The sequence below is a fragment of the Megalops cyprinoides genome, chromosome 2 (genome assembly GCF_013368585.1).
Source record: "Megalops cyprinoides isolate fMegCyp1 chromosome 2, fMegCyp1.pri, whole genome shotgun sequence".
Taxonomy (NCBI): Eukaryota; Metazoa; Chordata; class Actinopteri; order Elopiformes; family Megalopidae; genus Megalops; species Megalops cyprinoides.
In genome coordinates this window covers 11,716,708-11,742,450 of record NC_050584.1, presented here as the reverse complement: position 1 = coordinate 11,742,450, position 25,743 = coordinate 11,716,708, and the positions used below count along the sequence as shown (strand labels likewise).

At 43.3% G+C, this 25,743-nt stretch overlaps 1 protein-coding gene and 6 non-coding genes across 7 annotated transcripts; all 7 read left to right on the top strand.

Moving 5' to 3' along the window:
* The first annotated feature begins 1,808 nt into the window (after positions 1 to 1,808).
* Positions 1,809 to 25,743, top strand: LOC118773466 (importin-4-like). Its single transcript, XM_036522405.1, has 30 exons — positions 1,809 to 1,874; positions 2,375 to 2,461; positions 2,943 to 3,022; positions 3,250 to 3,291; positions 4,433 to 4,562; positions 6,220 to 6,399; positions 6,480 to 6,545; positions 6,643 to 6,744; positions 6,867 to 6,950; positions 7,104 to 7,259; positions 18,515 to 18,568; positions 18,674 to 18,783; positions 19,009 to 19,117; positions 19,778 to 19,907; positions 20,031 to 20,144; positions 20,273 to 20,386; positions 20,526 to 20,649; positions 21,558 to 21,669; positions 21,809 to 21,924; positions 22,065 to 22,142; positions 22,269 to 22,326; positions 22,416 to 22,521; positions 23,066 to 23,259; positions 23,568 to 23,618; positions 23,706 to 23,831; positions 24,055 to 24,281; positions 24,430 to 24,562; positions 24,800 to 24,904; positions 25,049 to 25,118; positions 25,252 to 25,743. The coding sequence occupies exons 1-30, from the start codon at positions 1,809 to 1,811 to the stop codon at positions 25,380 to 25,382; spliced, it is 3,255 nt and encodes a 1,084-aa protein (XP_036378298.1). The 3' UTR covers positions 25,383 to 25,743.
* On the top strand, positions 8,999 to 9,117 carry LOC118773876. The gene has a single exon (XR_005004786.1). It is a non-coding gene; the product is annotated as a 5S ribosomal RNA (ribosomal RNA).
* Positions 10,140 to 10,303, top strand: LOC118773849. Its single transcript, XR_005004762.1, has one exon. It is a non-coding gene; the product is annotated as a U1 spliceosomal RNA (small nuclear RNA).
* Positions 12,060 to 12,178, top strand: LOC118773847. The gene has a single exon (XR_005004760.1). It is a non-coding gene; the product is annotated as a 5S ribosomal RNA (ribosomal RNA).
* On the top strand, positions 14,918 to 15,036 carry LOC118773867. Its single transcript, XR_005004777.1, has one exon. It is a non-coding gene; the product is annotated as a 5S ribosomal RNA (ribosomal RNA).
* Positions 16,058 to 16,221, top strand: LOC118773848. Its single transcript, XR_005004761.1, has one exon. It is a non-coding gene; the product is annotated as a U1 spliceosomal RNA (small nuclear RNA).
* LOC118773855 lies at positions 16,800 to 16,918 on the top strand. Its single transcript, XR_005004767.1, has one exon. It is a non-coding gene; the product is annotated as a 5S ribosomal RNA (ribosomal RNA).

The window sequence follows — 25,743 nt, the reverse complement described above, 5'->3', positions numbered from 1 at the left end:
GTTGGGCAAGGTAGTGATGTTTTGCCAAAGAGCAGGGAGGGAGGTACACCACGGACACGGAAGTAGATATTGTGTTAACGGTTAATTATAAAGTACAAAGACACGCATGTAGCAGAAGAATGAAAGTGCATGTGTTGAACAAATATACGAAACATGCACTTAGGCCATGATCGTGACAATTCAGATATCTGCCATAGACAGTTGTATGATTGTTTTAGGGAGATTCATTAATGTATTTGTTTGTTAGTCACACTCATTTTGGGGTGACTTGAAAGAATTGTAAGAGTGTGGCACAAATATAATAAAGCCTGCAGTTTTACTGTTAATAAAGACACAACATAAGTCCAACATAAAACAATTGCATATTTATCTGTCAATGATATTTTAAGTAATTACACTATGTTTTGGTAGGTGTGACAACGGTTTGAAGCCTGTTTCCCTGGAAAATAAATAGGGGAAACTGCTTGCAAACAGATTGAGTCGTGGTAAAAAACCATCAGTCTGTGATCTTTGTGCTGCACACAGCTGGCTAGCGCAGGCACGAGCTCGTCAAGAATACCTTTGTTTTTCGATTAGTGGGATCTTTTGTCATACATGAGACCGCCAGGGTCTTATTATTCTGCCGAATCAAGGCACAAATAGTCCATTAGCACCCCCGCCCCCTCAGCTAAAGGGAAAATCGCAACATGATCAGCCTCAGCAATCGGACAATATTTTTACCACTGGCCATGCATAACAAAACTCTTGCACATTTAAACTATTGGGCAAGGGCGGGCTTGAAGTAAAATGTCAAAAATAATCTGCTAAAGCAACATTGTAAGTGTACAACAAATTATAATGATTGAACTTGACAACGCCTAAAATTAACTGATAATTTTGACTCATTTAAATCATATGAAATGACAGACTTAAGGACGTATTATTTCACTTGTGGAATCAAATAATTGTCGTGGAACACGCCTCTTTGATTGACTGTTTTATTTTAGGACACCTCTCGATTCTTTCATGCCAATGTACTCTATTTAAGTATGCACAGTGCATATATTTTAGGCATGCACGTATTTTACAATCAATGCGACCAGCGTCTTTTGGGACTGCATACGTTTAATTTTAACATCGTTTGAAAACATGTTTTACATCGTTAGTTACAGTTACAAATGGGCCACAATTTGTAAACATATTTTGTTAGAATTTTAGCACCAATAACTAATGTTTCTGTCCCTCAAACTATTTCACCAGGTTGCCATTTTGATAATATGTAGTGTTTATCACACATAATCAGTAAACTTACAAATAGGTCTAATAGTGTTGCTTATTTAGCTGGCTGGTTAAGTTGACAATGTTGTCATGTGATGCTGTATTTGTACTCGGCCTGTTTGTACTTGGCCTGTTTGCATCTACTTATATTAGCTGATCTTCGTGGCATGGATTGGCTAATGTAGAGAGGCTGAATGAATATGAGCGAACCATCCATGACTCTTAATAATATTGAACCCGCGCAGAATTTTCATGGCTCATGCTAAACTCTTGGGCTGCTTAGGCTGGTTTTCTGCAGTCTGTGGATCAACGTTTCTGCCTCGCGTGGCAATATTTCATACTGATCAAGACTCGAATTTCAACCGCCGCAGCTGACCGTGCGGTGTGGGGCTGTTGTCTGCGGCGCTGATTTCTTGTTTGCTCTGTACTCAGTTTAAACGCACCCATCTCAGGTTTACTCAGTCCCGTCAATATTGACAATAGTTGCTAGACAGCATAGTCTTTCGCGGACATCACTGAAAACAACACGTTAAATTTGGAGGACAGACAGGATGACGAAAGACGTGGAAAGCATTTTGACCCGGCTCAAGCAGCCTGACAACGCCGTTGTAAAGCAGGTAGCTAGATAACATAGCCAGCTAAACCAACTGTCCCAGCAGTTTGTCGCCTTTATAATCTATAGACTGATCTTTATAAATGGACTCTAGCTGTTGTTATGTACAACATTTGCATGTGAAACTTTTACAGCTTGCTAGCTAGCCAACGTTTAGTCCGAGTGACCAACTTTAAATTACAGGTGATTAACTTGTAACGTTAGCTATATTCCAATCAGTGCGTAGTGTCTAATTCAATGAATATTCTCTGGCAACAGAGGTATTGTTGCTAGGCTGAGTAGCTGGCTAGGTTATATAATTGATATCCGTCTTAGCCTTATTGATATACTGTAATTTATAACAATTTAGCCAATCTGCCTGTCTTATTGCACAACAACCTAAAACGCTAAATGTTGCCCTTAATGCCCTAAATCACCACTTCTGCAATAAAATATTTTTATACATTGGATGAAATCCTTTGCAAATCAGTGTTGGTTGATGATGTTTTGTCATTTTATCTCGAGGCCACCACTGAGCTGAAACTGGCTTTCAGAGACCCAGCGGTGATTCCAACGCTGTGTTTGGTCATGACTGATTCCCAAAAAACAGAGGTAATTTTTTGCCTTATGCTAGCTCGTTAACATAATTTTAAAGAACATAATTCAGCAATAGATACAGATGGGGCTGTTCTTCTCACACTTAAGTGGTTATGAATAGGTGTAATGAAATGGGATATGGATATGTGCAAGTCATAAAATTACTATCTCTTCTGTACTGCTAGAGGCAAACTCCATTAATACAGGAATTGTGTACTTCAATCCTTCAGTTGCATTTCCAGCTGATTGGTTTATGGTGTAGGCTCCCGCTTGGTATGCTAAAGAAATAGACTTGGAACGGATTGAGCTTCCAGTGTGCGTGAGCCTCCATTTTCCCCTCAGTGTAACCGATTCAATTCAAACTGATTCAGTTCAAACTAATTTGAAAGGTTGAACGTTTCTTTTGTCTCTCAAGTCTTATAACTCCAACACACAGTAGCACGTGTCACCTACATGTTGTCTGGTTTGTTTTTTAATTTACTTGTTTGTTGCTCAGGTCCGCCAGTCAGCCGCAGTGCTGTTGAGGATGAGGGTGACAAAGCACTGGAAGAAAATCAGCCCTGAGCACCGAGAGAGGTTGTCACTCAGACTCCAGCACAGATTATAATGCTTATACTCGGTGTCCACTGCCTTTTGAAGCAGTGAAGTTTTTACGTTTAGTCCTCATCCAAGGCAGGACAATTAAGTCATGTTCTGTGATTCCCAGAAGAATGTATGCAAATTTAATGTGAACATTTTTAAATTATTGCAAGCAATCTCATTTCTGTCAGTGTGTGGTAACTTGTTGAAATTTTTTTCTTTAGTCTGAAGGTTGTGGTCTTACAAGCTTTCCAACAAGAGACAGAGTAAGTACTTGATATCTTGATGACAGTTTGCCATTTTCACTAGGTCTAAAACTACACTTTACAGTGTAATTTAAACTACTGAAAAACTGTAAATGTATCTGAGTCCTTTCCTCTACCCTTCTGTTACTTCAGTTGAGTCTGGTTAATTTAATTGACTATTCCACACATAGGTTAGAAATTGAAATGCCTGTTAGGCTAAAACACAAGCAAAGCCAGACACACAATGTATTGTTGTACTATTACCATGTACCAGTTTTTGTCACAGCATCATGGATCCTCTCACAGTTGACAGTTGTCTCAGAATTCTATGAAACAGAATTCTAGGGTCAGGCCATTGTAAGGGCTTGCACATTGTGTAATTTCAGATGTCATTAATTAACTTGCCATTAATTTGGTAAAAAAAAAAAAAAAAAAAACATAGCATTCAGTTGTCATGGTGATGAGAGGAAGGAATTTATGTGGGCTGGATTGGAAGTGAGGCCATTTTATTAAATCCAGGAAAGAAAAGACTGAAATTATTACAGTGGATGATGCATGATATTGCAATATCATGGAGTCACAAAAGACAATAAAACAAAGAAAATAATTTGTGACTGGTACCTAATACAGTGATGGCTAACATACAGACTGAAAATATGAGACTTGTAGAATATTTCATTCTTCCTGAGACAAAGACAGAAACAAGAACAACATGTGTCAGCACTACAACCATCCTTTGACACTGAGGACAGCTGTAGTGTGGAAATGTATTTTTTCATCTTCTTGTCTCTGTCATACAAAAAAAAATCCATGATAAAAATAAGGTCTTAATTTTTCATTGGGTGTGTGGGTAGGTTGCATAGTGACAGAAATAACATGGTCTAGACAGACACTACTTAGTTTTTACAGTAGACGCTGTTGAAATCAGCAGTTTGTTGGCCAAATTGGGTAGTTGCACTGTGATTATGCTACTTCAGGGCCTTACTGATGCCCTACAAAATTGTTGAAATTTTTGTAGGCACATCAGCAGGTCACTGGGACAGTTATTTCCACTACGTGGTAAGGCAAGAAAAGAGACATGGGGATGATATGTCCTGATTACATTATTTGGGTAGGTCCCTGTTGATGCATTTATGGTTGACTCTGCTTCCCTCTTTCGTAGACACACAGTGCGTCACTCTATCTCTCAGCTGGGTGCAGCACTGGTCAGACATGAGACTCCTGACCGCTGGCCCGCCCTCCTGACACTGCTCAGCCAATCCTCTACAAGCACTAGCTCGCAGGAGAGACAGGTACTCCAGCCATGGCTGTGCCTCTGCATTTACCCCAGTTAGGAATTTTTAGCAGTGATTTGAGTTGTAGGGCCACATGTATCAACGGTGCGTACACACTAAAATCGTGCTGAGCACTTTCCTACATATAAAACGGTATTTATGAAAAGATACTTCCCGGGAAAACATGCGTACCTCTGCGCATGGTCTCGAGGTGGCGTACGCATAAAATTTGTAATTTGCAGATTGGTGACACCAAGAGGAACTAACGGTGATGCAAGTAAACAAGTCTTGTGTCAATCAGTGATGAGTGTTATCGCGCCAGGTCCTGGCGCCAGGATGAAGTGACTGAGGGGGCAGTTAAAAATGGTGAGGGGGCAAATCTTTTTAAATAGTAAAACAGTAGATTATCATCCTGCTATGCCTATTTCTGCATTTTTTTCATCCAGCGGGTGGCAACATAGTGGCATTTTTACTAGATGTGAATAATTCCCTACCTTACCTTTTCCATGTGTTTGTGCATCATGGCCATAATATGAAATAGGAATATTTGGGGCAGATTGCCAGGTCACCACCTAAAATTGGTCTGGTGGTAGGTTTAATGAAATTCATTGATTTAACCATGCAGTATCGTCCGAAAGGCAAAATAACAACAACACAAGACTACTGTTTCAAAATCAAATAATACATTTATTTCACAGCAGTGGTGTAGCCAGTATTAAAAGAGAGCCCAAAAAACAAATAAGCGCACACAGGACCAGCGTGCCCCCCCGTTTAAGTCTTATGTATGTAGTGAGAGACAGAGCGAGAGAGCTGCATGGCATGAGCAGAAAGACAGACAAAACGATCTGATTATCTTTGTTTTTTTTTTCTTAATGACCCTGACAGCATTGGCTATTATTTTGTTGATTTCAGCAGTCGTCTCTCAGTGATTACAATCGTTCATAAATTCTATTATTTTGCATCTTGTAGACCTACGTTCCGAGTGCTCCGATTCCCTAAATGGTGCGAGGACACTCAGGTTTAAAATCTGACCGCTTCTTTTTCACCTCCTCCACGGTACACACCTCTGGTGAAACTGCATTCATGGCAGTCACCACTTTGAGCCACTCCACATTTTTCTGTCGATTTGAAATGCCTCTAGTCTGGCCTCTTCTCTCCACCTCATCAATCATCACCTCTATCTCCGTGTCCGAATAATTTCTTCTCTTAGATCCTGCCATTGATCCTCAACATCAATCTCTGCATTTCACTCAGATTTACCTGGGATCTTTAATATGCTAATTCGACTAATTAAAGGCGTGTCTCGGTCCATATGAGAACAATTGTGGGAGTGGACGTTAAGCGCATTCATGTGCGCACATAATCTCACGCTGATTTGATTTACGCTCTGATTTATAAAGACAATCAGGTGTACGTGGTGTTTGATAACTCTGACGAAAAACCTCCGTACACAAATCGTGGGATTCTGCGTACGCATGTTCCTACGGCAAGTTGTACACAAAGATTGATACATATGGCCCATAGAGTTACTTGGTAAGGTTGTTCAGGAAGAGCAGTTGATGTGAAAATGACACAGAGTTGAGGTTGAGACAAAGCACAGATTGGGTGGCTAAGTTCACAGAGGCAGACTGATTTACAGACACTATCTTATGCCCTCTGTTCCTGTCACATTCAGATGGGCATGCTGCTGCTTAGTGGAGTCGTGGGGTCGAACCCAGAGACCTTCAGACCTCACTATTGCCAGCTGTTGAGGCTGTTCAGAAGTGTGCTGGAAGACTTGAGCAATCCTACTGCCCTGTACTACTGCATAAACACCCTCACCGCCATCACCTCCTACTTTGGCACTGAGGAGATGGTGAGTCCCTAACACGCTGCCCGTGAATAAGCTTTGCTATATGTGTAGCATAGCATATTGTCCCTGTGTTTACCTTGCAGAACCTGATGCGCCCCATCATTCCAAGGCTGATTACTGCCATCCAGCGGCTCATCAAGTCAGATCAAGTGGGTCACTAATGACTGACACTTAAGGACTTTGTAATTACAGATGGTAGTGTTGCTGTTTTTAGGCCTGAGAATTTTCACTGTGCGTCATTTACAGGATCAGGCCAGCGAGGCGATGGAGGTGTTTGACGAGCTGATGGAAAGTGATGTTTCCATCATCCGCCCTCATATTGCAGAGATAGTTCACTTCTGTGTGGAGGTTAGTGCACTATCCTTTGAGGATATTCATATTTGATGGCATATTCAGCGCAGAAAAGTGCATATTTAGCATTGTTTTAATAATTAACGCTGTATGTGCCATACATGTGTGTGTGGTGTTAGGTCAGTGCAGACACCTCTCTCAGTGCCTCCCTGCGCGTGAAGACATTCTCACCCATCACCTCCCTCATTAAACTTAAAAGCAAGGTAATTCAGGTTTAAGTTCCTTGGCCTCTCTTTGCTGAAGTAAGTGCATTGCAGAGATTGGCTTTTTTTCCCTTTGAGATATACAGACCTATTCCCTTTTATTCCATCCATGTAACAACAATAACATGTCACCCCTTCGTTTTGGTCTTAAAGGCAATTTTAATGCAGAAGCTGCTGAGTCCCATCTTGCAGACCGTGTTCAGTGTGATGAGCGCAGCGCCCCCTCCTGGCCAAGAGGATGCCACAGACGAGAAGCAGGATGCACTGGACAGTGATGATGACGCGAGTCTCAGGCACCATGCTGCTCAGGTAGGACTGCTTGCCAGAGTCACTAAATGTGAGTTTTTTGTGGCCTGTTTATTCCTAACATGCTGGTGATGTCCTTACCCCTTGGAGGTTCATTCTCTTTCTCTGTGGGTTAGTTAGCTTCAGAGTCAGCTAACTGAGGGGGATGTGTTTGGAACTCAGCTGTTGGGTTTGAAGTGCCTTAAAATGCAATGAGTTATGGGGACTTGATTTTAGATACACCAATGCATCTGTTGGTGGGTGAGGAATGCCTTGTCATCCCTGGTGATGCTAAGGTTGGTCTCTGCTCCTGTGGTGATTGGGGGAGATTCTGCCAAGTGCTGCATCCTTTAGGTCCCGGGGTGAATGTCTGGACTCCCTCCTGGCTGAGGTGTATGTGGTCGTAAAGGTGATCATGAGTTATAGTGGGGTGGTGGGCGATGTTGACATTAGTCAGAGAGGTACAGTCTTTTGTGATTTTCCTGTTGATTTTTTGATTTGCTAGGCGCAATGATTCCTTTGCAGTAGGGTGGAGACTCTGATGTTCTGGGGAATTCTGTTTGAGCCTTTTTCACCACCCTGTCTTTTCACCACTGACTCAGACACCTTTTCCCCCTTAGAGCTCAGGTCATTTGTGCAAATGTGGATTATGATGTTTCCAGGGTTGTCAAGGTTGGCCTGACAGAGCAGTTGGAGTGCTTCGTCTGCGGTCACCCCCAGACACCAGAACCTTTGCAACACGATGCCATGGGAACAGCTTTCTATGATTCAGGAAGCTGTTCTAGGTGGCTGACGTGGTGGACTTTGTCCCAGTGTGGCTGTGGAGGCGGCTGCACAGGGGCTGGCTGCGTGTCTGGTGGGGGTGTCAGGCTGTGGAGCAGTAAGGATAGGGTCCAGGCCTGTCCCAGGTCTGCCTGGCTGCTCGCAGTCTGAGAGCCAGTGCTTGTAGTCTGGCTGAGTGGTTGGCTCTACTGCTGCTGCTGCTAACGATGTCACTCTGAGCAGCTGCTGGCTGGGAGTGTGGATGTGATTCTCTCTCTGCTTCATCTCCTCTCTCATTCTGGATAAATCATCCTTTAGAGTGTTGAATTTTGGGGTCGTATTGAGATATTATTGTCTCGTCATTTTATTACCAGCCATTTTCAGCTCTTTACTGAAGTCTGCCCTTCAAATCTCTGGGAATTCCCTGAGTTGCAGCTTTGATGTTTTGTGATTTAGTTATTCCTTTTATATGGTTTTGTAGTAGCTTCATGCTTCCTATAAGGTTGTTCAGCACATTGGCATGTTGAATTTATTTCGTTTTAAAGTTGTATGTTATTATACTAAATTAGATCTTTTTGTCAGGAGCTCATTCTTGTTGCTGCTGTTGGTGTTGCTCTCTCTCCCTTTCTTTTTCAAATAACAATTTGTCTTTTTTGTTGTTGTGAATCTCGCCATCGTATAGGGTGTCCATTCATAGTTCTGACATTTGTTTGTATGTTAAGAGCGTTGCTTTTGTAAAATATACTAATAATATCCGGAAGGATGAAGATGCAGAGTGAGTGAATGTCAGCCTGAATGGCAGCAACATTAAAAAACAGTCCTCAAAGAAACACACTAGACTGTGTCTTTAGGCTGTCTGCGAAAGTACTGTATCAAGAGTCTGTGCTGTGTTGTTCCAGGGTTCAGTTCACTTCTAGGGCAGAGTTACATCAGGAACGTTAAGGGAAGCTGATTCTCTGGTTCACTAAGCTATGAAAGCACAGTTTGCCGCCGTAGCCTTTGCTTACGGCCATACCACCCTGAACACGCCCGATCTCGTCCGATCTCGGAAGCTAAGCAGGGTCGGGCCTGGTTAGTACTTGGATGGGAGACCGCCTGGGAATACCCGGTGCTGTAAGCTTTTACGCCATTTTCACAGAGGGAGGCGCTGTTTCGTTATTTACAAAAGCAACCAATCCTCTTTAAACTTTTACGTTTGAATAACGTGAACAAAACGCTTGAAAGAGCCGTGGCTAACCAGCTATCCCCCTTTCGTGCCTGGAGTATGTTGAACGATTTTAAAGACAGGAATTCTATTTTACCTTCCTGAATGAAGCTTTTTTTCAGATCACAGTGCCAGTGTTCGCGTACTTATTAAACGTCTTTCTTGTATTTTCTTTCTTATAATGATGATTGTTGGGCGAAGCACCAATAGCTGTTTTCAACTGCGAAGCAAACTGGAAGCATATCCCTTTTTTTCATTATGTTTATTATCCATGCACACTGTGTAAATCTTTCAGGAAGAATTGTTTCACTCAACCAGAGGGAGGCTCAGTTCTTGTACTCCGGCAGTTATGACGGTGTCATTCAAAAAAGTTGCTCCTTCCACTTAAAATCGTAGTGGCGAGCTGTAAAGACAGCAGGTTAGTGGTGTTTTTCAGTGACGCTACCTCGGCGAATGGATTCGAGTTGATTTTACATTGCAGTGTTGTAGTTGAGCCTCGCATACTGTAGATGGAAGTGATGCGCCGAATTAGCCAAAAATCCTGCCAGGCACGTCGAAGAGCCGTGAAACATTGCAAACATGAAAAAACAAGTATGAATGTTTTGCAGAAAATAAAGGATGGCTTCGCTGTTTTTGTCAGTGTGACGTGTTTTTTCCCCCTCATGCTGTCATGCAGGACTTTAGGTCTCCTTGATCGCTTTGATATTATTGATTATGAAAATATGCTCCCGTGGCATTGTGGGAAATATCAGCAACGTTAAATTTAAACGTTGTCCGAGATTAAAATGTTGCTGTATTAGAGCGCACCGTTAGACCGAGTAAGGGAAGCAGGTTGTTTTTCCGCAGATCAGGCAGCGGAGCGTGTGGAAAGATGTGGTAACCGTGTATGTGAAGGTTATTGTGTGGAATGAGGTCGGGTTGAGGGAGATGTACAATTCATACTTACCTGGCAGGGGAGATACCATGATCAAGAAGGTGGTTCACCCAGGGCGAGGCTCAGTCATTGCACTCCGGCTGTGCTGACCCCTGCGAATTCCCCAAATGTGGGAATCTCGACTGCATAATTTCTGGTAGTGGGGGACTGCGTTCGCGCTCTCCCCTGATATTCTTGTGAAAAATAAGACTAAGACATATTTGGTTGGTAGTGGTTGTGGTGCGTTTTTGAAACTTTATTATAAGTAGTTTTGGATGTTCGGCGCTAGTTTAGCCGACGTGTGGGGTATCCATGGTTTCATAGTTATAACAGACTATGTTAGAAGTATCGGTGTTTTAAAATATACACTGACAATATAACTGAACAGCGAGGAATCGAATTGAATTAATATCAGTTTGAACGGAAGCATCATCCAAAATAGTCTTGAAGGAAACGCAATACGCTGTCGTCAGCCGATTTCCATCAGTTTGCATTATACCGGGTTCAGACTACAAGATTTTGTCGTAGTTGAGAAATTTCCAGCGTCGGGCCCGAATGTGAACATCGAGAACGACGCCGAACGACGAAAGGGTCTTGTAATGTGACGAAATCGACAAACAGTCGAACAGTCGTCTTTCATGTCAGAATTTTTTTAGAATCTCCTACGACGTGCTCCGAAGTTGACCAGAAGGATGACAGAGTGCTCTCTGCAAACATGGAAATTAGCAATAGTAACAGCGTATTATCGTTAACCGTCAGTAGCTAATATTATTGTGGTTACACATAAAGTGTTACAGTAACTGTCACTTGCATGGTGTTACAGCAATAACAGTAATCAGTAATATTATTATCATATTTGTTAACCTTACAACTATATTTACACTAGGTGTAGAAATCGTGTACTAGAGACAACGAGACACATTCTGTATCTGCGATTTAGGAGCTGATAGAAAATTCTCCCGTGTAACGTTAATGCCTGAACTCGGCAGCAACAACACACAACGCTCTCCAGCAGTTAACGTCACCAGGACAGCGATGTCAACGATAGAGAAACAAGCCACATTAAAACCATATTCATCTGGGCACAGGATTGCTGTGAATGATCTCCTGTTACACTTTATATTCAATGTCACTAACAATTTATTGATCAATAGAAAATTTATTTCAAAATAGAAAACCTTACACTTCTTAACATATTATTGTATGCATAACATGAGGTATGGACTGGGTCCAGATTGACTTGCCGTTCGGTCTGGATGCGGATCGAGGTCTGGACTTTGAGAAGCCCTCCCTAGGGCTATGTGACGTTTGTATGTAAACTGAACGCGTATGCTGTCATTTCAGGTGGTGGTCAATGAAAGGAACTGGAGCTGTATTTACTGTTTTCTCTATTTCAGTTATAATTATTGTGCAACCACCTGATATTAAAACATATCTTTGTATCTTCTTTTACCAGAGAGAGTATACAGTTGCCAAAACCCAATCCTTTTTCCTCCATGAGACCATCTGTGTACAGCGAACGTTGGTTGGTTGGGGTCAGTTTTGTATTGTTGACAGTCTTCCGACCAATATGCGGCAAGATTTTGTGGTACTATGACTGCCTAGTCTGACATGGTGACCATCGTGAAAGACAAAAAATCATGTAGTCTGAACCCGGCATTAGTCTGTTTTTTTTTAACTTTTGTGGATATACTCTCTCGACCACTAGAAAGTATTGTTCCAGGATCCCGCGCTGTATTGTACCGTGGTTAAATTCACGTCTAAGGCAGAGTTAACGAGATCGGGTGTGTGCAGTGTGGTATGGCCGTAAGTACAGGCTATAGCGGCAAACTGTGCTTTCATAGCTTAGTGAACCAAAAATTCAGTCGCTGATATCAGTGTTGTATCAGCGACTGAATTTTTGGTTCACGAAGCTATGAAAGCACAGTTTGCCGCTCCAGCCTTTGCTTACGGCCATACCACCCTGAACACGCCCGATCTCGTCCGATCTCGGAAGCTAAGCAGGGTCGGGCCTGGTTAGTACTTGGATGGGAGACCGCCTGGGAATACCAGGTGCTGTAAGCTTTTACGCCATTTTCTCAAATGGAGGCGCTGTTTCTCAGTGTATGAAGTAGAAACGAATGTTGTGTTTTTACCTTATGAAATCTCCCAAGTCCAAGTATTTTGTTTGCAAAAAGATCTTACATTCTGAGACATTTTGAAGATTTAATGTAAGTAAAGTAATGATGGAGCACAATGGCTTCTCCATTCTGAGGTAAATTTCAGTATGCAATGTCTGTAGTCAGATAATTTCACATTATTTTTTCATCCATTTGTATTTTCATCGATTGGTTGTCAGCCTGTGGAGGAGTAGTTTTTTTGGTATTCAGAGGCTCAATAATCCCAGACAGCAAATAGGTGTTAGAATGAGAAAAAAGTTTAACAGCCAAGTCTTTTCAGTTTTTAGGGATGTATAACCATCCTTTTGATTCTGCAGCGCAGCTCAGATACAGACACAGACACAGCTCAGCTCAGATACAGACACAGACACAGACACAGCTCAGCTCAGATACAGACACAGCACAGCTCAGAAACAGATACAGACACAGCACAGCTCAGATACAGACAGTGCAGCTCAGATACAGATACAGATACAGACACAGCACAGCTCAGATACAGACAGTGCAGCTCAGATACAGATACAGATACAGACACAGTGCAGCTCATATACAGATACAGACACAACTCAGATACAGATACAGACACAGCGCAGCTCAGATACAGATACAGATACAGCTCAGATACAGATACAGACACAGCGCAGCTCAGATACAGATACAGATACAGACACAGTGCAGCTCAGATACAGATACAGACACAGCGCAGCTCATATACAGACACAGCGCAGCTCAGATACAGTTACAGACACAGCGCAGCTCATATACAGATACAGACACAGCGCAGCTCATATACAGACACAGCGCAGCTCAGATACAGATACAGATACAGCTCAGATACAGATACAGACACAGCGCAGCTCAGATACAGATACATATACAGCTCAGATACAGATACAGACACAGCGCAGCTCAGATACAGATACAGATACAGACACAGTGCAGCTCAGATACAGATACAGACACAGCGCAGCTCATATACAGACACAGCGCAGCTCAGATACAGATACAGACTCAGTGCAGCTCAGATACAGATACAGACACAGCACAGCTCAGATACAGACACAGTGCAGCTCAGATACAGATACAGACACAGCGCAGCTCAGATACAGATACAGACACAGCGCAGCTCATATACAGACACAGCGCAGCTCAGATACAGATACAGCTCAGATACAGACACAGCGCAGCTCAGATACAGACACAGCACAGCTCAGATACAGATACAGATACAGACACAGCTCAGATACAGATACAGATACAGACACAGTGCAGCTCAGATACAGACACAGCGCAGCTCAGAAACATACAGACACAGCGCGGCTCAGATACAGACACAGACACAGTGCAGCTCAAATACAGACACAGACACAGCATGGATGTCACTCTGATCAGCTGCTGGCGGAGAGTGTGGATGTGTTCCTCTCTCTGCTCCATCTCCTCTATCATTCAGGATAAATCATCCTTTAGTGTCCTGTTAGCCTGACGCAGATCACTGACACGTATTCCTAGTTGTCCAGTTGTGATCCTGCAGTCCTCTTTAAATTGTTTGACTTCCTCTTTAAGTTGCTAGATAGTGTAAGTGTCCATGAGTTTATTTTGTTTAAATTCAGTGATCTCCACCTCTAAAAGTGGGAGACAGGCCTGGATGTGTTGCAAAGACAGCAGTGTTCTGGGGGTCTGGGGGGTGGGGGGGCTGCATCTACATTAGGGGAGTGTGTGACAGTGACACTCTAGACTGGGGCTCAGGCTGTGTGTGTGTGTGTGTGTGACTGTTGGGGTCAGGGTGTGTTCTTTCTCTCAACAAGAGCTTTTCAAACTGCTCTAGCCTTGCTTTGATCCCCAAATCATAACTGTGCCATTATTATAGATGTTTATGTTGAATTTTGGGGTCATATTGAGATATTATTGTCTCGTCACTTTATTACCAGCCATTTTCAGCTCTTTACTGGCCATGCAGAGAGATGTATATCAGGCCGTTGGATATTCTGTGTAGAAGAGCAGGTCTGCTTTAATTTCTCTGTCTTTAAGCTGGATGAAGTCTGCCCTTAAAATCTCTGGGAATTCTCTCAGTTGAAACTTTGATATCCTGCCATTTAGTTATTCCTTTTATATGGTTTTGTAGTAGCTTCTTGCTTCCTGTAAGGTTGTTCAGCACATTGGCATGTTGATTTCATTTAGTTTTAGAGCTGTATGTTATTATACTAAATTAGATCTTTTTGTCAGGAGCTCATTCTTGTTGCTGCTGTTGGTGTTGCTCTCTCTCCCTTTCTTTTTCAAATAACAATTGTCTTTTTTGTTGTTGTTGTGAATCTCGCCATTGTATAGGGTGTCCATTCATAGTTCTGACATTTGTTTGTATGTTAAGAGCGTTGCTTTTGTAAAATATACTAATAATATCCGGAAGGATGAAGATGCAGAGTGAGTGAATGTCAGCCTGAATGGCAGCAACATTAAAAAACAGTCCTCAAAGAAACACACTAGACTGTGTCTTTAGCCAGTTTGTGAAAGTACTGTATCAAAAGCCAGTGCTGTGTTGTTCCAGGGTTCAGTTCAATTCTAGGGCAGAGTTACATCAGGAACGTTAAGGGAAGCTGATTCTCTGGTTCACTAAGCTATGAAAGCACAGTTTGCCGCCGTAGCCTTTGCTTACGGCCATACCACCCTGAACACGCCCGATCTCGTCCGATCTCGGAAGCTAAGCAGGGTCGGGCCTGGTTAGTACTTGGATGGGAGACCGCCTGGGAATACCCGGTGCTGTAAGCTTTTACGCCATTTTCACAGAGGGAGGCGCTGTTTCGTTATTTACAAAAGCAACCAATCCTCTTTAAACTTTTACGTTTGAATAACGTGAACAAAACGCTTGAAAGAGCCGTGGCTAACCAGCTATCCCCCTTTCGTGCCTGGAGTATGTAGAACGATTTTAAAGACAGGAATTTTATTTTACCTTCCTGAATGAAGCTTTTTTTCAGATCACAGTGCCAGTGTTCGCGTACTTATTAAACGTCTTTCTTGTATTTTCTTTCTTATAATGATGATTGTTGGGCGAAGCACCAATAGCTGTTTTCAACTGCGAAGCAAACTGGAAGCATATCCCTTTTTTTCATTATGTTTATTATCCATGCACACTGTGTAAATCTTTTAGGAAGAATTGGTCCACTCAACCAGAGGGAGGCTCAGTTCTTGTACTCCGGCAGTTATGACGGTGTCATTCAAAAAAGTTGCTCCTTCCACTTAAAATCGTAGTGGCGAGCTGTAAAGACAGCAGGTTAGTGGTGTTTTTCAGTGACGCTACCTCGGCGAATGGGTTCAAGTTGATTTTACATTGCAGTGTTGTAGTTGAGCCTCGCATACTGTAGATGGAAGTGATGCGCCGAATTAGCCAGAAATCCTGCCAGGCACGTCGAAGAGCCATGAAACATTGCAAACATGAAAAAACAAGTATGAATGTTTTGCAGAAAATAAAGGATGGCTTCGATGTTTTTGTCAGTGTGACGTGTTTTTTCCCCTCATGCTGTCATGCAGGACTTTAGGTCTCCTTGATCGCTTTGATATTATTGATTATGAAAATATGCTCCCGTGGCATTGTGGGAAATATCAGCAACGTGAAATTTAAACGTTGTCCGAGATTAAAATGTTGCTGTATTAGAGCGCACCGTTAGACCGAGTAAGGAAAGCAGGTTGTTTTTCCGCAGATCAGGCAGCGGAGCGTGTGGAAAGATGTGGTAACCGTGTATGTGAAGGTTATTGTGTGGAATGAGGTCGGGTTGAGGGAGATGTACAATTCATACTTACCTGGCAGGGGAGATACCATGATCAAGAAGGTGGTTCACCCAGGGCGAGGCTCAGTCATTGCACTCCGGCTGTGCTGACCCCTGCGAATTCCCCAAATGTGGGAATCTCGACTGCATAATTTCTGGTAGTGGGGGACTGCGTTCGCGCTCTCCCCTGACATTCTTGTGAAACAAAAGACTAAGACATATTGGGTTGTTCGTCGCTGGTGGTTGTTGGTGCTTTGTTGTTTTCGTAATGTTCACTACGAAAAGCGCACGAGTAGTTTTTAAGCTTTTGATTGTTAATAATATCCTGCCTTTGGTTGTTCGGCGCTAGTTTAGCCGACATGGGGGGTGTCCATGGTTTCATAGTTCTGACAGACTTGTATGTTAGAAGTATCGGTGTTTTCAAATATACACTGACAATATAACTGAACAGCGAGGAATCGAACTGAATGAATATCAGTTTGAACGGAAGCATCATCCAAAATAGTCTTGAAGAAAACACAATACGCTTATATATTATTGCGTTAGTTTTTTTTTTTTTTAACTTTTGTGGATATACTCTCTCGGCCACAAGAAAGTATTGTTCCAGGATCCCGCGCTGTATTGTACCGTGGTCAAATTCACGTCTAAGGCAGAGTTAACGAGATCGGGTGTGTGCAGTGTGATTCAGTCGCTGATATCAGTGTTGTATCAGCGACTGAATTTTTTGGTCACTAAGCTATGAAAGCACAGTTTGCCGCCGTAGCCTTTGCTTACGGCCATACCACCCTGAACACGCCCGATCTCGTCCGATCTCGGAAGCTAAGCAGGGTCGGGCCTGGTTAGTACTTGGATGGGAGACCGCCTGGGAATACCCGGTGCTGTAAGCTTTTACGCCATTTTTACAAACGGAGGCGCTGTTTCGTTGTTTACAATTTTTTTAATTTCTTGAGCATAACAGTACAAACCACAGCTGTACAAGATCCAGAATGTTGTAAAATATAAAATATGACAATATTTGTGCAACTAAGTATACAACATTGAATATAAACAAACACAACAATATAGAGCCAGGGGAATAAACAGATCATACAACAAATCATATAGTTAGTTTAAAAGAAGAAGATACAGCAAGAGGTACAACTGCTGTTCAAATATTGTACAAACTTCTGTTTAAAAACAAAGAGAAAAGGGCGTTTGCAAGAAAACTTACATATGTGAATGTAGAACTTGGCTAAATGAGTAAAAGATTAATAACAAAATGTTGAGTCTCTTTGCCTTTAGTTACATTATAAAATCCAAACAATACATCTTAGTACAATAAAGCCAAATCTTCATATACATTCTGCTTTATAAATTAACAGAAGTTCTTCCAAAGCATAGTAGTATGGGGGCAACTCCAAAATAAATGTAAAGCAGTTTCATTTTCAGTCCTACAAAAGGAGCAATCAATGCTGATATCCTTTAAACTTTTTTAAAAAATGTTTAGTGGGATAGACTATGCAGCAATTTGTAGCCAATTTCTCTAACTTTATTTGTAATTAAATATTTTAGTGGGATAGTCCAAACCTTTTTCCATTGAATGTCTTCTACAAAGTTTTTCCAATAAGGTGTTATATATGAAGTGATTATAATGTGTATTTGAAAGAGAGTTCTAATTTTCTGATCTCTGATACAAGGGCCAGATAAAAAGCAAACTTTCCCTACTGCAGTATGAAGGGGGTCTAAAGCAAAGGGTTGGATGTTTGATCCACAAGTACCTTTCAAAAGCATGATGGCACCCTCGGGACGATATAACTGAACAGCGAGGAATCAAAGTGAATGAATATCAGTTTGAACGGAAGCATCATCCAAAATAGTCTTGAAGAAAACGCAATACGCTGTCTTCAGCCGATTTGCAACAGTTTGGTTTGTCTGTTTTTTAACTTTTTTGGATATACTTTCTCGACCACAAGAAAGTATTGTTCCGAGATCCCGTGCTGTATTGTACCAGGGTTAAAGTCGCTGCTAAGGCAGTTTTACATCAGAGACTTTAAGGAAAGCTTAATCTCTGGTTCACTAACCTGTTGAAGCACAGTTTGCTGCTTTTGCTAAAGCACAGTTTGCTTTTGCTGCTAATTGCTAAGATAATTTCACATTATTTTTTCATCCATTTGTATTTTCATAGAATGGTTGTCAGCACAGAGTTGTTAGAATGAGAAATAAGTTTAACAGCCAAGTCTTTTCAGTTTTTAGTGATGTATAATCATCCTTTACATTTTTGCCTTTAGTGTAAAATCCTTATCCTTATGTCTTTGGGTACCTCAAGAAAAGTACGAGCTGTCAGTAGCAGCTGTGGAGAAAAGGCATTTAGTCTTATTCAGTTTAAGATCTATATTTTATTGTGCTTCAATCAAAAATAACTAAATTTGATATTTTGATCAGAAGTTCATTCTTATTGCTGCTGCTTGTTCCTCTCTCTGTCTCTCTCCCTCTCTCTTTCTCAGGTTATTGATACCATGGCACTTCACATGCCGCCTGAATTACTCTTAGACCAGCTGGTGAGTCAGATCAGGAAGCATCTGTAATAGTTGCAATTAATATTAGAAGCATGTTTCTGCAGCCAAAACATTTTGCTGACGTTTGTTATGAATCCTCTCTACCAGATGCCCCTGACAGAGTTGTGCTTGGCCAGCGAGAAGCCCTGTGAGAGAAAGGCTGGGTTGATGAGCCTTGCTATGTTGGCTGAAGGCTGCTCTGCCCATATCCAATCCAAGTGAGCACATTGGCGCTGACCGCAAAACATGCAGTCTCTCACTGTGCATATACACCATTGCTTGATCTCGTTCTCTGTATACATTTATCCGTGCTATGTTAAGGCACTGTACTGTCAGTTGATCAGTGTATGCTTTACTTACTGTATTACACCTCACAGTGTTGTGTATAGTGTATTATTCCTTCATTCTGTGCACAGTGTATTAATTAAATGTGCCTCTGCCAGGATGTTGTCCTCTGTGCTGCAGGTGGTGTATCAGAGTCTGTCAGACAGTAGTCAGATGGTACATAGTGCTGGTCTTTTTGCCTTGGGACAGTTCTCTGAGCACCTGCAGGTAAGTTCCTAGGTATTCATGCATGTGGGTCGTCATTGATATGTACTTATGTAACTATTTGATATTGGAGCAGTTAAATACTTGGCATTCATTTTGTGCAACCTCACTCTTTAACATATTTCCTACTGTTTTTGAGCAGCTAGTGAACAGTGAAAAAATGAAGCTGAGTATTACATGTGCTTAGATCTGCTTCTTCTGAGTATTAGAGCTGCTTCTGTTATATGTTGTCTAAGCTATAGAAAGCTAAGGTCTATAAGATGTAATTGATGTAACTGTTTATAGTTTATATAACAGTGCATGCAAAAGTTAAAGGAAATAAACTCTTTTCTTCTGAAACTCAAAAGTCTTCTCAGAAGAAACCTTGACACTAATTTAGTTATCTAGTGTTGTATTATTTTATGAATCCATAAGTGTATTTGTCTGTGTTTTTATGTGGTAAATTTGTGAGTTCCCTTTTCCATTTGTGAAGTTTTCATTATCAGTGTATCTATCTTTTCACATGTCCTTCTGTAGAGTTTTCCTGGTTCATGTGTGTGCAGAGTTTTCCTGGTTCATGTGTGTGCATGCTTGTGTTTATAGCTATGCACTTATTTTAACAGCCTCTATGCTGCAATGGTGTCTCTGTTAATATCTCACTCATCCATGGTCTCTCCCTCTTAGCCTGAGATCAGTAAATACAGTGCTGAATTGATTCCACTTTTGCTGGGATACATTTCTGGTCCGGACCAAGCCAAGACCGTTCATATCTCCAAGGTCGTCTATGCTCTGGAGAACTTCCTGGAGAACCTGGGTCAGAATCTGCATAATGTCTCTGTTTACTATGAGTAGTGTCCACGTTTTTCACCACTGCCTTCTACGTGCTGCGCTCTGTGTGTGGTCAGTGTCTGTCCACTAACCCTTTTCCCACTCGTAGGTGAGGGGATCCAGCCCTATCTGCCAACTTTGATGGAGACCATGCTTGCTACCCTGAGCAGCTCTGACAGTCTGAAGATGAAAGTGCTCTCAGTCAGTGCCATCGGAGCCATTGGTAACCGTGACTTACAGCATTAAGGGTCATTTCAGTTCTGTCGGTCTGAATGGCCGATTCTGTCTGTTTCGCTGTTACTGTGCATCTTTGTGATCTTTGCCTTAATCCTGCCCCTGTGTGCATGTTAGCCAATGCGGCGAAGGAGATGCTGGTGCCATACTTCCCCACAGTGATTGACAGTCTCAGGGGCTTCCTGATGGACACGCAGGAGGAAGTGAGGTCACTGCAGATGCAGGCTCTGGGTATGAATATGAGCGCCAGTCTGTCAGTGTCAAAGATTTTGCCATGTTTTTTTGTGGCATTTGCAGTGAGGTTCCCCCCTGTTCTGATGGCCTCCCCGTGTATTGTGAATGACCGTGAGTGCCCCCTCTCCCTGTGCAGACACTCTGTCAGTGCTGGCTCGCACTGTAGGGGAGGATGTGTTCAGGCCCCTGGCAGCCGAGTGTGTGCAGCTGGGTCTCAGACTGACTGACTCTGTGGATGATCCTGACCTGCGGCGCTGCACGTACGGGCCCGAGCTGCGCTGTGTCTGTATCTGTTTCCTGTGTCTGAGCTGTGCTGTGTCTGTACCTGTATCTGACCCGCACTGTGTCTGTATCTGTATCTGACCCGCACTGTGTCTGTATCTGTATCTGACCCGCACTGTGTCTGTATCTGTATCTGAGCTGTGCTGTGTCTGTACCTGTATCTGACCCGCACTGTGTCTGTATCTGTATCTGACCCGCACTGTGTCTGTATCTGTATCTGAGCTGCGCTGTGTCTGTATCTGTATCTGTATCTGAGCTGCGCTGTGTCTGTATCTGTATCTGACCCGCACTGTGTCTGTATCTGTATCTGAGCTGCGCTGTGTCTGTATCTGTATCTGTATCTGAGCTGCGCTGTGTCTGTATCTGTATCTGAGCTGCGCTGTGTCTGTATCTGTATCTGAGCTGCACTGTGTCTGTATCTGAGCTGTGCTGTGTCTGTATCTGTATCTGAGCTGTGCTGTGTCTGTATCTGTGTCTGAGCTGCACTGTATCTGTATCTGTCTCTGAGCTGCACTGTATCTGTATCTGTATCTGAGCTGTGCTGTGTCTGTATCTGTGTCTGAGCTGCACTGTATCTGTATCTGAGCTGCGCTGTGTCTGTATCTGAGCTGCGCTGTGTCTGTATCTGAGCTGTGCTGTGTCTGTATCTGTATCTGAGCTGTGTCTGTATCTGTATCTGTATCTGTGCTGTATCTGTATCTGTATCTGAGCTGCACTGTCTGTTCGTGTATCTGAGCTACATTGTGTCTCTGTCTGTATCTGATATATACTGTTTCATCCAGTTTTTAATGGTTGTTTGCCTCTGTTGGTTGTGCAGAGTGAAAACATTGCTCTGTCCTTTGTGGTTGTTTTGTGAATGTATCTGAGCAGTGGTCTCCCTTTCTAGTTACAGCCTGTTCTCTGCAGTGTCCTCAGTGAGCCCTGACAGTCTAACCCCTCACCTCACTGCCATCACCACCATGATGCAGCTGTCCCTCAAGTCCACAGATGGAGTCACGGTCAGTGAAGAATCCAGCCGTTCTCTACGTAGAGGACAGCGTCACACTCCAGATGCCTTCAGTTCGTATCTTTTGCACTTCAGCCCAAAAATATAAACAGGACATACCTCGGTTATTCTTTTTGTTGCATATCATTCAGACCTACCTTGAAGAAGATGAGCAGTTTACCCAGCTGGATGATGATGAAGACGATGAGGGAGAAACAGTTTTGGAAGGAGAGGGAGAAAACGAGGCAGGGAACAGAGGCGTTGCTGGGTTTGTTTCCACCTGTCCGTACCATCAGTCGCTCCACGGCTGGAATAGTTTGCGATTGCTTACTCAAATTTCCTCCGGGATTAATAAAGTATTTGTTATTCTTATTCTTATTCTTACCTCTGCTGTCTTTCTCTTACCAGGTTCAGCGTGGAGAACTCCTACATCAATGAAAAAGAGGATGCTTGCAAGGCTTTGGGAGAGATCTCCTTCAATACTGGGTACAGAGACACAGATAATGTATAACGCTCCAATAACAGGTACTGAGCGGACAGGCACACCCCGCTGATGCTCTTCACACACACGCACTGATGTCCCTTCTCTGCCATGTCTCTCTACCATGTCAGCACTGCGTTCCTGCCCTTCCTGGAGTCCAGTTTCAGGCACGTCTATGAGCTGCACGATGTGAGTCACGCTGCTGCTGGAGGTAATGTGTCGGCCCTCGTGTTCCCCTTTAATGTAACGGCCTTTAAGGGTTGTTTGTTTCCTCTCAGTTCCCCCACGAGGACATTCGCAAAGCCGCCTTTGCAGCCATGGGGCAGTTCTGCAGGGCTCAGCACAGCATCTGGCGGAAGAATCCAACCGAGATCCACCACCAGGGTACCTCTGTGTCCGCGTTTTACAGCCTTTCATTTCGACATCTGTGTTTACACTCTGTGTTTAAGAGTGACTTTTTCATCTCAGCTTGTGGTATTTGACCGGGGTACATCGTGCTGTTATTTTGTACAAGGAACATCAATGCTAGTTGGTGAGAAAGAAATACATTTGCCTATAAACATATGATTGTTCTGTCTTTGAGTATTTTTTGTAATTGACGTAGTTTGCCAGTGTTAGTGAGGATCACCCACCCATAATATATTCACGTTTCGTCATTTAGCAGATGCTCTTATCCAGAACAAAGTGCATGTAATAAAGTGGCATGCAAGATGGTACAAACAGGACACAGCTGACCGCTTTGTGATATTTAACTTATTATCACTCAATGTTTTTAACTGTAAAGTGACAGTGAAAAATAATTTCACGACAGTTATAAGTTTAAAGGTACTGTGTGTTTTCGTCCTCCCCTTGTTCTTGCCCGAAGGCCGCCACTGTAAAACCTCTCTGGCTGCCTCTCAGCTCTCTCTGTAAGAGTGCCCTCTGTCAGCCCTACAGAAGCTCTTGTCTGTGGTGCTGCCCACCTTCTTGGAGGCCGTGAGGCAGGAGCCTGAGAGGCAGGTGGTCATGGCTGTGCTGGAGTCCCTGAACGCTGTGATCAGGTCTTGCCAGGGGGAGGCGCTGCACACACCCAGTCGGCTGGCGGAGGTCTTCCAGGCCATCCGGGACGTGCTCAAGAAAAAGGTGAGCTGCTTATCAGTTTTCAGACGTTCCGCCACCAGTAAGGGACAGTTCTGTGTCCACATGCTTCAATGAAGAATAATGGTAGGTTGGCAAGCCTGAAAAAAAAAAAAACACCGTCTCAGTCAAGCTGCCGTAAGGAAACGATGACCCATCTAACTCGTAACGTTCCTGTCTCGCTGTAGCAATGTTATGCCGGCGCATTTCAACTACAGCATAACGCGTGTTAGGCGGGGATAGATGTGCGGCCCGTGCAAGTCAAAGGCGGCAAGCGGTGATCTCGTTCTTTCTCTGCTTCCCTCTCTCCACAGACGGCATGCCAGGATGGAGGAGGGGACGAAGACGATGCTAACGAGCAGCAGGTAGCATCTGTTTGTGAGCCGCCTGTGGCGGCGGGGTGATCTTCCGTGATTTGACGATGTGTGATAACGCGATGTGCTGTGCTGGAGGCGGAGCGTGACGCCATGCTGCAGGAGTTTGCCGGCGAGGGGATCCCCCTGCTGGCGTCGGCTGTCCCTGCCGAGACGTTCTTCCCCTTCCTCACCGAGCTGCTGCCCCTCGTCATGAGCAAGGCTGTGAGTCCACACCTGCCCCCACGCACCTTTGTTCCCATGTGCAGAACGCAGCCTTCCATCAGCAATAACATAGTATTGCATTACAGCAATAACACAGCAGATTACTACAGAAATACGGTAAAGTACAGGGGACATACCCATATCCGTTATTGACATGATAAAAGCATTTTTGTGTTGCTAACCAACAGCAATTAAGATTTTTTTTTTTTTGCCATCACTGTAGAACTCGTCCTCCCCGGTGGCAGACCGCTCCTTCTCTGTGGGCACACTTGGCGAGACCCTGCAGTTGCTAGGGGGTGTGGCAGGGGGCAGGGCAGTCGTCGGGCAGCTGTCCAATCAGGTGCTGCCGGTGCTAGTAGGCGGAGTTGAGGACAGTGACGCGGAGGTGCGCAGTAACAGTGTGTTCGGACTGGGGGTTCTGGCTGAAACTGCTGGACCTTTCATTACAAAGTATCCTCATCAATAACTATGTGACATATGTGAGTTTTATCATGTATGCGCAGGTTTGGTTGTACCATGTGTAGGTGGCGTGGGTGCCGAGAGTGTAATTTTGAGCAGCTTCAACTGTCTCCGGCTCTCCCTTGACTTTGTGTCTCAGAGACTATCCCATGCTGCTCTTCCTCTTCTCCTCACTCCTGTCCAAAGAGTCGGACAGGAGGGTCATTGACAACCTGTGCGCTGCCCTCTGCAGAATGATCATGAGCAGCGCTGAGAATGTACCGCTGGATCAGGTACAGCTGCTGCACACTGTGTCTACCCACGCTTTCTGATGTTTGGCCTCTGTGTCTGTATGTGTCTTTATTAGGTTTGCATTTTTGTACATCTGTGTATCATGCAATTTTGACTCTCAGTATAGAAGATCAAAATGTGTACATATACCATTGTCTTAGTGAGTGTAACATGAGTGTGACGTTAGTGACCTATATGAGCCAATGAGGGTCAGGTCTTGAAGCTGTTCCTCCTCTCAGGTATTTCCTGCCCTTCTGTCATGTCTTCCTCTAAAAGAAGACGTAGAAGAGAACAAGACTGTGTTCAACTGCCTGGGCTTCCTGTACAACCACAAGCCCTCACTGGTAGGCGCCCTCTCTCTCTGTCTCTTAGCCTTCTGAATGCAACCGCAGCAGATCAACATGACTCAGTGCAATGTAGCACAGATACAGCCTGAGAGACCACTGATTGTCACTTGTCATGTATAATAATTTGCCATTTTTTTGTAGGTTGTGAGTCATATGAAAGACATAGTGTCTGCATCCAGCCATGTTCTAGCAAACAAGAATATTGATGCAGGTGAGAATGCCCAAGAAGAACAGACCTTTTTTTTTTAAATACACACTTTATTAAACCTGATTGTGTCAATTTCTGGTGTACCACAGCTACTGAGTATAGCAAGTCACTAATTAAGCTGTTTTTTGTCTCACAGATACCCAGAGCACCTTGCTTTTGTTGTTGAGAGACCTGGCCCAGCATCATACTCAAGCATTTGAGGGGGCTATGTTGTCACTTCCCATTGAACAGAGGGCCACATTTACCACGGCCGTGTCTCAGTCATAGACCCGCACGCTTACCGATTACACTGTTCTGAGAAGTTTTCTTTCTTTATAGCATCTGTGTTCAGAGAAGTTAGCTTTTGCATTTTGTCATTTATCATTACATGGCCACTCTCTAGTTTTTGCAAAGCCGGTTTGAGAGTTTTGAATAGAATTTAGAAGAAAAGATAGCTGTGTTTTCATTAGATTTTTTAGTGCTGTAGAATGGCATTATTCTCTCTGTTTCATTTGTGTCTTCCTGTTAGTTACAGAATTTCCAGTTTTGGTAAGGTTTCTGAGTATGAACCGATGAACTGAACTTTGAAAAAGTACATGCCTGCACTCTGTGTGGATGCTGTCATTCTAAATGGCCTCAAGTCTTTATC